At 52.2% G+C, this 13498-nt stretch overlaps 1 protein-coding gene across 1 annotated transcript; it reads left to right on the top strand.

Moving 5' to 3' along the window:
* The first annotated feature begins 6 nt into the window (after positions 1-6).
* FAM78A (family with sequence similarity 78 member A) lies at positions 7-12152 on the top strand. The gene is made up of 2 exons (XM_035341926.1): positions 7-1003; positions 8030-12152. Exons 1-2 carry the CDS (start codon positions 741-743, stop codon positions 8556-8558), a joined length of 792 nt encoding a protein of 263 aa, XP_035197817.1. The 5' UTR covers positions 7-740; the 3' UTR covers positions 8559-12152.
* The last annotated feature ends 1346 nt before the right edge of the window (positions 12153-13498 follow it).

Genomic DNA, 13498 nt, shown 5'->3' with positions numbered 1-13498 from the left:
AAAAAAAAAAAAAAAAAAAAAAGGAGAGGAAAAAAAAAAAAACCCGACCCGAAGCCCTGACAGCGCTGGCGGAGGAGCCTCCAAAATCGGAGATCGGGCTACTTTTTTTTTTTTTTTTTTCCACCCGTCGCCTTTTTTTTTTTTTTTTTTTTTTTCTGTTATTATTGTAATTTTGTGCGAAAGGAAGTTGTGAACAACTGCAAGTCAGGAAGTGGAAATCCACACCGGTTGTGACAAGCTGGGGCTAAAAACTATTTCATTATTTATATAGATGTGTCTATCAACATTCTGCTTTTCATCCAAAGAATAAAGGGAAATACCGGCCAGCCCTATGTCTGACGGGGAATGACAGACCGCATCTGAGAAAAGGAAGGACTAAATATACCATCTAAGAACAACAGCGTTATTTATTGAACTCAAGAGACTTTTCTTTTTTCTTTTTTAACCCAAAGACTGTTTGAGTGAAAGATTTAAAAGGGTCATTAAAAGGGAAAAAAAAATATTAAAGGCCCTTTTGCTTCTGAAGTGCAGCTAACCTCAAAATCGGAGCAGTGCTTGTAAGACAGATACTCAAATTAAGGCTTTACATGATGAATTTTCTATCCTATGGATATCGGTTCTGAGATTACAAACCAAGAAGATCTGTAATTGATCTAGCACCAGATAATTTCAATGCCTAATATTCCCCAGGATTGCTGGAGTACCCTAGGAGCTGCGTTGGACTGTATTCAGGGTATGCCATGGGCTGTATTCAGAGTATTAGCTGCAAATCCAAAGTTTTCCGGGAAAGTATTTCAGTGATTGAAGTCAAAGCCTCCATCGATCCCATTCCCACCAGCATCGACGAGTCCTCCAGCGTGGTCCTGCGCTACCGGACCCCTCACTTCCGAGCCTCTGCGCAAGTGTTGGTGCCCCCCATCCCCAAGAAGGAGACCTGGATCGTGGGCTGGATCCAGGCGTGCAGCCACATGGAATTTTACAATCACTATGGGGAACAGGGCATGTAAGTATTTCCAGAGCGCGTGCGGGGGCATTTGCCTAGCGGGAAGGAAGAGCAGGAGAGCCACGGCCTGGCTGGGGAGCGCTGGATTAAGCCAAAGTCAATAACCCAGTTGGGTTGATAATAAAAGCCAGCTCTTCTGAAACTTAACAGGACTTTCTGCTATACTAAAAAAAAAATCTATAATAAATTAGGAGAGCTCGTGCCTGCACCTTTTAAAGCAGTGGGTGTCCTTCTCTTCTAAGGGGAATGTACTCAAGCGCTAACCCCAAAACGTGCTCTGTTGGCGGCCCAGAGCAGCACCGTATTTCCCAAAAGCTTTTGAGCAGCACTGGAGGGCTGAAATCCCAGGTCTGCGATCCCAGGTCTCCCCCAGTCCTGCGAAGGGCACCCCTGCTCTGAAACACCCTTGCCATGATGGGGGGCCCTTAGCACGGGCTCCTCTCCTCTGCATCCCTCCCCATCCCTCCCTGGCTAAAACTGCGCATTGACGAGCCCCGGGGAAGCCTGGAGGCTGACACTTGTGGCACGCCGTGCTGCTGCTGCAGTGTGCCATCAGCGGCCAGCGCCACAGCCCCCAGCTCTGGCAGCGCACGTTGACAGCGCAGGAGGAATCCTGCTCGCTTCACTCCCAGCAGCAGGCAGCCCCCAGGGAGACAGCAAGGGGGATTTAACCCCCTGCTGATTTAACCCTTTGCATCACCTTGGAGTAGGGTAAAAATTTTAAAATAGCTTCATTTTGGATAACGTAAGTGCGGGAATGAACATGTATATGTAAAGTGGGAAGAATCTAGAGGCTGCTCGCACTCCAAAACCCCCGTGTTGCTGGTCAGACAGTCAGAGCGAGGCAAGAATGAGTCAAATTAAAATGTCACCTCCCTGCTGCGAGGAGTCTTCTCCCCCCCCCGGTACTGCTCCCCCGCCAGTTTGCTCACCAACCGTCCTTGCAGGCTTTGGCCCACGGTTACACCAGCGGCAGCAGCCGCTCACCAAATGCCTGCACAGAGCAGCAATTCTGCAGCTCACGGTGCCAGGCAGCCTGCGGGTGCAGCAGGGACCTGCCCGGCCCCACAGCCCCGTGCCCGCAGCGGGGTCACTGGCTGGAGGCCCCGATGCTGCCCAGCCTCTGGGAGCACGGAGGAAGGATGCAGAGGCCGGGTTTAAGCAGCCCTCCCGGCTGCTAATCCCGAGGGCTCTTCAGGAGGGGGATGCTGGCTTGGCTGCTCACAAGTTGTTCACATAAAAAATGGGTGAATGGTGAGGGCTGAGAGAGGGTGGGAATGCAGAGGAGGGCTAGAGAGCAGGGCAAACTCAGACTTGGTGCAGTGCCTTCCTGGAGGCCTGAGCATCTGCTCTGCGTGCGCATCCCAGCCCTTGCCTGCCTGCAAGCCCAGATGCAGGCACAGGTTCAGCAGCTCAGACACGGAGCAGATGCATGGTGGAAGATGCAGGCCATGGGGAAGGGCACGCCAAGGAGCAGCTGTAAGCCACAGAATGTTCCCACCGCATCCCCATGTCCTCTCCCTGCTCAAGCAGAAAGTGCCTGGAGACTCAAACTCCAGCACTTGGCAAAAGCAGGAGCAGTAAGGGAGCACGGGAGCATACCTTGATGCTAGAAGTACTTACAACAGGCCTGAGATCTGTAGGCTTTTTGGCTCCAAAACCATCTTCAGCAAGGGCAATTTGTTGCTCAGATGTTCCCAATTCCAGGCCTTTGGGATTTGCATGTGTAATTCTCGGGCTCATTTAGAAATCCTGCCTTCAGCAAGCAGCTGCAAGGAAAACAGAAAAGTCCAGTGTGTATAAATACAGCTCGCATCCACTGGAATAAGGAGGGCAGGGCAGAGAGCTATTTTGACAGTGCTGCTGTGGATTACAACCCCAGGCATGTTGCTTTACTTCTCTGCACCCAAGTTTCCCTATTTTTTAAGGCAGGATTTGGTACAGTCTTCCCTTGCTGGAATGCTTTGAGAGCCATAGACAAAAGTTTCAGCTAAAAGCTGTAAACAGGTAGTCAGAATTAAACACTGCGGGTGTGTAGGAGAGCCATTATCCAGAAAGTCGTGGAAGCAGAAAGATTTCTCCCTGGGAGGTTCAGGCACATTTCGCTACCCAGCTACAATTCAGGATTGGCCTGCTCCTCCACCCTGCTTCTTTACATTGGAAAGCTGTAAATAAAGGTGATTGGGAAGAAAGGCCTCTTTCAATGCCATTGAAACATACTCTTGGGAGACCTCTATGCAGCCAGGGACAGGACACAAACCTGTCTGAAAGAGTGGGCCTTCAGCTGGTGCAAGTCAGGATAATTCCACTGACCTCCATGGAGCTGCATCGATTTATGCCAGCGGACTGCTTGTCCCAGCTTTCCATGATGAAGAGACACCACTGGAACCACCTCTATTATTCTAATATTTTTTAAATCACTGGGGTGACAGGTGAACAGAAAACTCCAGATAAATGCCATCAGTTGGTCAACCTGGGCTTCAATGCTTACAGCAGGCTTCGGATGCGTTTTTCACTCCTGCCCGCTGCAGTTGGTGGCTGTGCACAAGCCGCCCTTACGCTGAGGACAGAAACAGCTGAGAAATACTGGAGCAGATGGAGCTGTGCATAAGACTCATATACGGATGTTAGTTACAGAGGGGATAATTTCGACACGCATTTAAAGCGGCACTGACAATATTTGGCTAAATGCAGCGTTTTTAAATGGAAGGAGAGGAAAATAACTAAAGCTCAGCTCACGCATAAATGCTGGGGTTATTTTGCTTGTAAGTCAGCATGCGCTGGCAGGAACATGAGCAGGAGGAAGTGGAAGCACTCTCTGACCTCTCTCAATGCAGAACTGGGGAAAAACCCCAAGTCCCAGTGCTGCCGTTACTGCTCACCCCAAGCAGGGTTTTACCCTGAGCAGCAGCTTCCTCCTCCAGGGAGGCAACATGGGGTATGAGGATCAGGCCGCAGAGGTCCGGCCCGCACAGGACCAGCAGGACCCGGCTCCGGGCAGCATCTCCTGGGCAGCCGGGGGGACCCGCGTCAGCACTGGGGACGGCATCACCCAGTCGTGCTTCTTCATCTCCATGGAGACGTGCGAGGAGCAGCGCAGATGGTGATATGCAAAACAGAGCGAGAAATAAATCAGAGTTTGAATGCGATCAGCTGAGAATCTTGGGAAGTTTCAGGTAGATTTGCTCCCCCGGCAGGCTCACCAGGACAGCTGGGCAGCACCGCGTTGTCGCTGCACATTGACGGGCATCTCTCTCCTGCGAGATTAAATCTTCCGTGCCCTGCAGCAGAGAGACAATGAACTCGAGAAAGCAACTTGTCAAGAGAATAGACCCCCGGACCTCTGAAGGGAAAACAGCCAAAAAAGGATTCACAAAAAAAAATAATTTTAAAATGGTTGCACTGCCCAGCTGAGGACAATTTACTGTAGCTGCCCCTCCAGGGGGGCTGAGGGAAAGGCTTTGCTGCCCTTACGTGGCCTGTGGCTCTAACCCCATCTAAAGAGGTTGTCCAGCCCCAGTAAGAGCCCACTCGGCTAAACCAGCAGCAATCCCTCCCGGTCGCTTAGCATCAGGTCTCTGGAGTTTTACTACCTGCACCCTGGTTTGGGAGGCACATGGCTGGAGGACAGGCTGGTGAGACCACGACCACATCTAAAATTTCTTTCCTGTTCTCCACTGTAACCCTGGCTGGAATTGCTTGACGTGCCAGAGTAGGTGAGAGAGACACTGTAAAGGACAAGTTCAAATTAAGCAGCTCTGAATATCAGGTTTTCCTCCTTTCGGCCAGCCACCAGCCCCTGTGCAGAGAGGCAGGGGGTCAGGGGAGCAATGGCTCTGCCTGCGCCAAGCAAGGGCTACATCCAAGGAGGGCTTTTTAAGTCAGGGAGCTGCTGGAAAGGAAGGGCATGGGAAAGTACAAGGTTCTGCAAGTCCATCTGCCCCGTGACTGATTAGGAGCTGGCTTTGAGGAGCAGGGCCTGCCTGGAAGGGTTAGCTCTCTGCACCCACATCACGCTGCTGGATGCAGGGAGCCAGAGGCTGCTGTGCCTGGGGCTGCTGTCACTGCACAAGACACTGACTCCCCCAGCACGTGCTAGGGGCTTGGTTTCTTGTAGCAGAATAGGAAGAAATGTAATTGAATGAGAAGCAGGGTCTAAAAGCTACCCAAAGCAGCATGGCTATCAGCAGCAGGGCTGCTGTTGGGCCATGAGAAGTAGCTCAAAGGACATTTGTCAGGGGGAGATGCTCTGGTTTCTGATGATGCTCGTGCTGACTGAAGGTTTCAGAGTGGCAGGAACAAGCTTGTCACTATCACAAGCTGGAATCTACCGCTTTTGGAGCTGCTCAGCCCTAGTGAGCCGATGAAACCAGATAGGTGGGTGCCTTCTCATGCCTGCTCCCTGCTATTGTCAGCAAAGTGTTTACTGGGCACTTTCTGGCTGTTCCTTGGCTCGACACCATCACAGAAAGATGCTGATGCAGCCAGAGATCCTTCTACAGTGTTCTTCCCAAAGCCAGCCAGAGGCCGGCCACTGGCACATTACTTAACGTGGACGAGCCCTGCAAGGGAAGGCTACGGCCGCGGCTGGCAGGCAAGGGGCAGCCACCAGCAACACTCGTGCAGCCTCTCCCCCTCAGGTCCAGTCATGGGATCATCACAAGGCCTCACTTCTTTCTTTTCTTGTTACTAAGCACTGCACATAAGTGCGATGGCTTTGAAACCTCAGGGTTAACCGCAGTCGCTCAAATTAGGCCCAGAGCACTCCTCAAAGAAAGGCAGGCTGGCTTCCTCCTCCTGGTCCCTGCCCACGCCGTGTCTGAAGCAGAGCACGCTCTGAGGCCACGCTGAGCACAGCCTCTGGTGCTGGTGGGGAGGTTTTGTTTGAGGCTGGACCATGCAGGTTCTGCAAGCGGCCTCCTGCCCCTACGCTGAGCCCAGCCCAGGCCCTGCTCCCCCCCTGTGCTCCTACTTGAACCCTGAGCAGGGCCTGCAGCCTGGATGTGCCCACGGGGAGTGAAGATGGAGCCAGGAAGCTCCCTGTAGATCCTCAGCTTTTAAAGCAGCCTCTAGCGGTTGCCCTGCCCTTCCTTTGCCTGCCAGCCCCAGACCTGGGCCAGCTGGGATCAGCCCCTTGCAGCCCGTTTGGCACTGCCACATCCACGCAGCCTCCATCTCCGCACCTTCACACCACATCTGTCACTTCTGTGAGCCTCCAGGAAACTGTCACATCTCATCCCTGGGCTGCAGTCAAGCTGAGAACCAGGCCTGTGGAGGTAACCCTAAAGGGTCTGCTGAAAGCAGAGGAAGAGCCCCTGAAGCATTCAGGGGTGAGGGACCAGCTCGGTGGCTGATGCCCTCCAGTTCATCTTCCCCAGGACAGCTGAGTCCATGAGAGCCCCGCCAGCTCTTCCCTCCCCAGCTCTCTTTGCAGAGGGCTGCAGCGAGCCCGGACGGCTCTGGTTCTGAGGGGATCCTGTGAGCATCCCCCGACTGGAGCAGGGCTCCTAGCAAGGCAGCTCAGGGATCTCCTTCTGTCTGCTTTGGGTATGCATTTTCTTCCAGGGAAAGGACTCCCTCTGCCTGCTGGCTGCAGGCTTGGGAGCAGAAGGCTGCAGCAGCCTGGTGCCGTAGTGGGCAGCTTTGATCCCACAGCTCTGATCCTGCAGCCTCACATCCCACAGCCGTGCATCCTGCATCCTCACAGCCCAGCCCTGCTCGCAGCCCAGTGCCTGCTGCAGCTGCAGTCCAACATCTGCCCTGGCACCCACAGGAGACCGCAGGAACCCACGCTCCCATGAAAAAAATCAATGAAATAAATCCTGCGAGGTGTCTTCCAGCTACAGGCAGACGCTTAGAGCTGACTAGCAAATGAGCCAGTGATTACAAACACGCAGGCACTTCACGGTCATTAACTAATTAACAATCAGCCTTGCGAGATGGCCACATTAGTGCCAGCCGGTAGAGAGGAGCAGCTCATCCCACGCCACCCTGCACAGACCAGGGGGAGCAACGTGTGCTCCCTGTCCCTCGCCTGGCTCCAACCAGGGCTATTTTAAGCCACAACGCCACGCTCTGGGTGAAGGCCATGACAGGCACCCTGGTGAGCTCCATTGCAGCCCCTCTGTCTCCCTCCCAAAACCTAAAGTCTCAGCAAAAAGCCTGGAGCCTGAGCACCACAGCAGGGACAAGGGACGATGCCAGCAGGGAAGCCGTTGTGCTGTGTCCCCTTTCCCAGCCCTGTGCCAGCCCTGGCAGCAGGACACTCCCCGCACCACCCGTCTGCAGAGCCTGGCAGGAGTAGGAGGTGGCTGGGGCGAATTTGAGCTTCTGGACCAGTCTGGGTCTTAAAAAAAGGTCCTCAAATTACTGGCACGTTTCCAGCGTGTGGGTCATGGTCATGCCGTTTTGGTGCCATTATCATAGAATCATAGAATATCCCAAGTTGGAAGGGACCCACGAGGATCATTGAGTCCAACTCCTGGCACCACGCAGCTCTACCCCAAAATTCAGACCATTAGGCTGTGACTATTTGCCCCTTTTTCTATCTCAGACATTTACTTCTCCTTGGCCATTTTAAACATTAGATTGGAAGTAAATAAATAAAGAATAAAAAACCCTGTTCTGTACCATCACTGTAAGGTGACAGAGGACTGTTCTCACTTTACTTTCTTGCTAGAAAGCCTGACCTTTCTGCCAGCCTCGCGAGCACAGAGCAGGGTGACCAGCGAGGGGCTGGGGCACCTTACAGCCAGCTGCCCTCTGTTTCTCTGATTACTGTAACTTCATCCCAGCCCTGCGCACAGCCTTTGAACCAGGCTCCTGCCAGGGCTGCAGAGGGATGGGTTACACTGCCAGCGCCACACGGACAGCGGGAAGGGCCAGCGGCTCACCCAGAAAGATAAGAAGCGTTTTACCAGCCGGGGCTCAAGGAAAGTCAGAGCTGAAAGGGGAAACGGGAGCCCTTGGGCGTTTCTAAATCAATTAATTAATGCATTATCCATAACTTGTTGTTGATGATGGCAGGTCAAGTTGGGAGCTTCCAGACCTACTGGACGGTAAAATCCAGGCCATCAGCGACTCAGACGGAGTGAACTATCCCTGGTATGGGAACACGACGGAAACCTGCACCATCGTGGGGCCCACGAAGAAGGAGTCCAAGTTCAACATCAGCATGAACGACAACTTCTACCCGAGCGTGACGTGGGCCGTGCCCGTCAGCGAGAGCAACGTGGCCAAGCTCACGAGCATTCATCGGGATCAAAGCTTCACCACCTGGCTGGTTGCCACCAACACAGCCACCAACGAGATGGTGACCTTGCAGACTATCAAATGGCGCATGAGGCTGGGCATAGAGGTAAACCCCAGCAGACCCCTGGGGCAGCGTGCCAAGCTGCAGGAGCCCTCTGCTCAAGAGCAGCCCCAGGTCCTTAGCAAGAATGAGCCAATACCACCCAGTGCCCTTGTCAAACCCAATGCCAATGATGCTCAGGTACTCATGTGGAGGCCAAAGGATGGACCACCGCTTGTGGTGATACCTCCGAAACACCGATAATAAAAACCTGGCGTCCCGGCACCAGAAGGGAGAAAAAACAAACACAGAAACAAAGCAAAACAATCACTTAGGTATTAGAATAATAACACGTGTAATCTGAGCAAAATCAAAATGCACTTTTTAGTCATTCAACAAATGCAACCATTCTACCTTCTCCCATTGGGACGGATTTCACTGTGCTAAAGCTAAAGAGGAGACCTTTGACTGGGGTCTGTCTCATCACTGGATTCCTAAGGGAAGAAACTAACACTGATGTCTATCCGTAGAGCTTTCTTTTTTTCTTCCCTACTTTAGTTACTGTTTGAACTTCAGTCTCATTAGCTTGTCCAGACTGCCCAGAACAATAAGAACATTTTATTTGGGATTTTAAGAGTCTTTTTTTTTTTATTATTTTTGGTTGAGAACTAAACAAGTTCCTGGAGCAAAAAGTTGACTATTTAAGATAGGGATTATTATTATTTTTTTTTAAGCTGTAAGGTTCTGAGTTGCAAATCCAAGTCATGCGGCCTTATGTAGACTTTGCTTTGCATTGCCAAACTTTTGCCTTAAAGCTATGTTTGAAAAAACAAACAAAAATATCACCAGGCAGAATGTCCTTTCTACAAAATTTCTGGGGAAAAAGTTTTGGAGCAAGGAATAGATTGTCAGCGTGTGACAGGCTGATGAAAAGGGCACAAAGCGTGATCAAAAGAGAAATAAATCTTCCTGGTTTTAAAACAAGGAACAAGGAAGCATGGAAGTAATCCCAGTTTCAAAGCAATGCAAATAAACCTGCTGTAGAATGGCTTTTGAGTGGGAGCTGCTAGGCCATCTCCTGCTTCGCAGAAGGGATAGGGAGCAAGCTTGCACCGCTTGCGCTTTCTGTTCCCAGTCTCCCATCGGCATTACAACATGGGATAATCTCACAGGCAAGGCCCACAGCTGGAATCGTGGCCACAGGGGGAGTGAGGGATGCTCAGCACAGCTAGCCCACGGGCCCGCTGCTGCCCGGCTCATTGCAGGCGGTGGTGGGGTGAGGTGCTGTGGCCCCGTATTCCCGTGAAATCCAAAAAACGGTGCTGTAAGAAGAGCTGGTTGTAAAAGGGCTCCTTCTGGAGCCATTGGGGAGATGCATGGGTGTAAGCAAGGGCAGATCTTATTGACCAGGTCTACCCGGCATAGCCAGAATTCAGGAACAGCCATGTCTGAAACCAACAGGCACCTATTTCCTATTCCTAGCAAACACTACAGGCAAACCTATGAAAAACTCTTCTTCCTACCAGTACAAACCATGCTGGGGTTAGTAGATCTTTCTCTTCCAGATGACCTCACGATCTACACGAATTTCAGGAATGGGGCACAGGCAGGACTGCTGGTGGGACCGTACCCGCTGGTTGTGGCACAGGGGTCTGTGTAGTGAAGGAGAAGGCTGGTGCAAGCAGGGAAAGAGCTGAGCGTGGGGTGTAGATCCTCCAGGAAATACAGTGCATTTGGAGCAGGAGTCAGGACCGGTAGGTTTTAATAACTACCGTGTCCAGGTGACTTCAGAGATAACCAGAAGCACTTCTTAGGAAGGATATGAGGGGAGGCAGCTGGCAGGGGACAGGCACAGCACATGGGCAGAGGAATTCCACTTCCCTCTACAGCTCTTTCCACTAAGATAACATTTCTTCCTCCTAGTGACAAAACGCCTCAGGAGCTAGGACTGAGGAGACCTCAGCGCGCCAGATCAGGGCCTGGCCCGGCCTAGCCAGACAGAGCTCCTGAGAAGCCTCCCCTTGGAGAGGCACCAATTAGCTGCTATTGCTACCTTCATTTTCCACACAGGACATTACCAACAAGAAATTCTCCCTCCTTGCTTCTCCAAAGCCATATCATCTACTTGGGCAACAGGTTCAATATCTCCCCTGCCTGGGGAAAGTGTGCCCAGAAGATCTGTCTCCCCCCACGGCAGTCGCAGACAAGGATACGGGGTCCCCGCAACTTACCCCATGCCCAGGGCAGGCCACCCTCCTCCTCGTACCACTTCCAGAGATGCTCAGCTGCTGAGCTGCCTTCTCCCCCTTCAATGGGGAGATCTTCATGGTAGGAAGTCCAGCAACACAAGCAGCTTGCAGACTAATGGACTGGATCAAACCCAAATCCACAAGCCAAAGGTTGCCTAAATCTAGGCTTTGGGACTATAGAGGATGAGGCTAGGGAGGATTTGACTTGCACAGTCTCTATTAAACTCAATTTTCTTACACGGATTCAAATCCTAACTACAGCTCCACTGGCACAGCCCTTTGGGACTTGTCTGTATTTTCTCCTAGGCAATACACGCATAAGAGGACAAAACGGGAGCTGTGGGGGAATAGCTGATAACACTTGCACACATCTTGGCTACTGCTTAGATGCACTCTGGGCAGTCTTGTGGGTGGGAGTAGAAGGGGTATTTATGTCTGGTATTCACTTTGTCTCCAGGTGCTGAGTACTTACAGTTCTCACTGATGTCAGCATGGGTCGAAAAAAGCAGACCCGGTTGTCTTAATTAGCTGCACAAAGGAATTCCAAGGAAAGATTTCTTCTCAGTCACCAAAAATCACATTCAGGGAACACCTACGTCCTTTTCCACTTCGCTTTGTGTTGGACTCAGTCTCTCCCAGTGCGTTAAGTAAATCTGGTTCCTCCTCCTCCTCCCTCTACCTGGTGAACTGGATGCATCCATGCAATTTGATGCTAACCTCCTGGCTAGTTTGTCCTGTTGCACTGAATAGACCCAGCTGAGTAGTAAACATAAAACTCAAATTTCACGTCGGGGTCAGCTTTGCATGGACTTCTCCCCTCCCAAAGAATGCCTTTATCCCGTGCCTAGTTTGAAACGTGCCCCCACCTCCATTCACACCACCAGATGCAGCACAGGAAAGGGATGCTGCCTCTCGAGATTTCATGCTTTGTGATTAAAAGTGATGTTTTTCCAATGCTGCTTCATTGCAAAACTGACGAGGACAGATCGTTTGAATACAAAAGGAATGGTGGCTGGAAGTGACAGGTGCTGTAGACACCACTGCTCGTGGGGCTGGTTAGGATGGGGACCCAGGGCATCCTGCACCGAGCGGCTGCAGTCGGCAGAGGTAAAGCGAGCTCCTGCTCGGGCAGCTTTGTGCAGCCAAGCTGGGGTGCGTGGGGATGCCCTGGGGGGGTGATGGAGCACCACCACGGGGCACCGTGCACCTGAGACTGCCCTTGCCCAGCAGGGCCGGCAGCATCACCGCTCCCACCTGTGGTACCCAGCGCTGCTCCTGCTCTTCCCACCTTCCTGCTCCTGGCACCCAGACGGGGGCAGGAGCCCAGCAAACCAAGGTACCAAGCAGTGGTGGGGAGGGTTAGACCCATCCAGCCAGTGCAGCAGAGAGCGAGGCCGGCCCCGGCAGCACCCCAGGGCTGCCCAAGCACCGCGTCCTCCCGGCCATCCTTGCCCTGGTTCGCGGCGCAGCAATAAGAATCGTCCTTGGTCTTGTAGAGATACTGTGAAAACAAAACCACGATGTACCAAGTCTGGACACTTACGGCGATGTAAAAACAAAACCCTGCTTTTATAACAGAAAGAAAAAAAAATAAAGTGAAATTTTCAAACGCGTCTGCCTGGTGTTGTTAGGGCGGTGGCTGTTTTCACCCAAAAAGTTCCACCACCTCCACGCTCACGTTTTCAAGACTGATAAACACCCTGTTTACAGGGAGTGCATTTTCTCTCGGTTTTAGCTCTTACGCTGCATCAGATAGAGCGAGGAGGTTTCTGGTTAAAAATACCAGCCAGCATCCTGCATTTTTCATTACCAGGCTGCCGCGTGCCTTGTGATGGAAGGACGGCGCTGATGTGGTTGGAGCAGCTCCGGGGACAGACAGCAGCTGAACTTCCACAGCTCAGCTTCCTGCTGCTGTTTGCTTCTTTAGCAGAAGAAGAGTGGTAGCTGTAAATGCTGTATCTGCAGAGAGGCGACCTGCCTGGAGTAAGGAGAGCCTGCTACACCCTTCTGAGGTCGTAGCCAGCCGCCTTTGCAGCCCAAAACCCTTTTGTGCACGCTTCTGCCAGCGGCAACCAAGCTGTTCCCAGCCTGCAAAACGCCTGGGTGCATGTGGGCATGAAACATGAACACCCACGTACCCTGCTTGGCGGGGCTACGCCAGCACACGGCAGCGTAACAAACGCTGCAGGGGAAGGGGGGAAGCGAAGCGCAGGGGAGGGCACGGCTCAGGGAAAGGAATGTGCACGGATGGAGCCCGCACAGACAAGAGGACAGGTTCTGAGTGGGATTCGTTTCCACAGTGGAAACTCTCCAGCCTCATCTGTTGATAGCAGGCTAAATTTAGATGTCCTACTTTCAGAGGGAGGAGGGGGAGAGGGGATCCGAAGCAACGCAGAGCTGCTTTGGGTGACACCCTGAAAACGCCGGGGCACTCATTGTCTGCACGGAGACACTAAAAACCTCGTGGAAGGATCAGGAGGGGGGGAAGGACGTCGGCTGCCAGACCCAGCAGAGCCAGCGTGATACCAGTATAAATCCCCAACGCCTGTGCGCTCGCGGATGCTGAGGCTCCAGCTGAAGCCACACCTTTCTAGAGGTTTTGCTGCTCGCTTCGTGCTTTTCTAACCTTGGTTTGAAGCAGACAGGCAACGGTTCCTCGATTTGCAGAAATACCCAGCTTGCCTCCACTGGTCTTGCCCAAAACTTTTTGCAGGGGACTTCCCTCTGCTGACACAAATCAGGTTTTGTTTCCTATTTCTTCTGTCTCACATCTTGGTAAGCTGTGCACGTGCAGCAGCTGCAAACACCAATTTTATTCCTCCATGTTTTCAAGCTTCCAAGCAAGTATTTTTTTAGCAGCAGACTGACATGGATTGAAGAGCCTTGAAATATCTACTCAAAACCCATACTGTGCCATGTGCTGCGTGTACATAATTAAAACAGAGCTCCTCCAAC

This window comes from Oxyura jamaicensis, chromosome 17 (genome assembly GCF_011077185.1).
Source record: "Oxyura jamaicensis isolate SHBP4307 breed ruddy duck chromosome 17, BPBGC_Ojam_1.0, whole genome shotgun sequence".
NCBI classification, from domain to species: domain Eukaryota; kingdom Metazoa; phylum Chordata; class Aves; order Anseriformes; family Anatidae; genus Oxyura; species Oxyura jamaicensis.
Note: the sequence above shows the minus strand (reverse complement) of the source record. Positions and strands in the feature narration are given on the sequence as shown.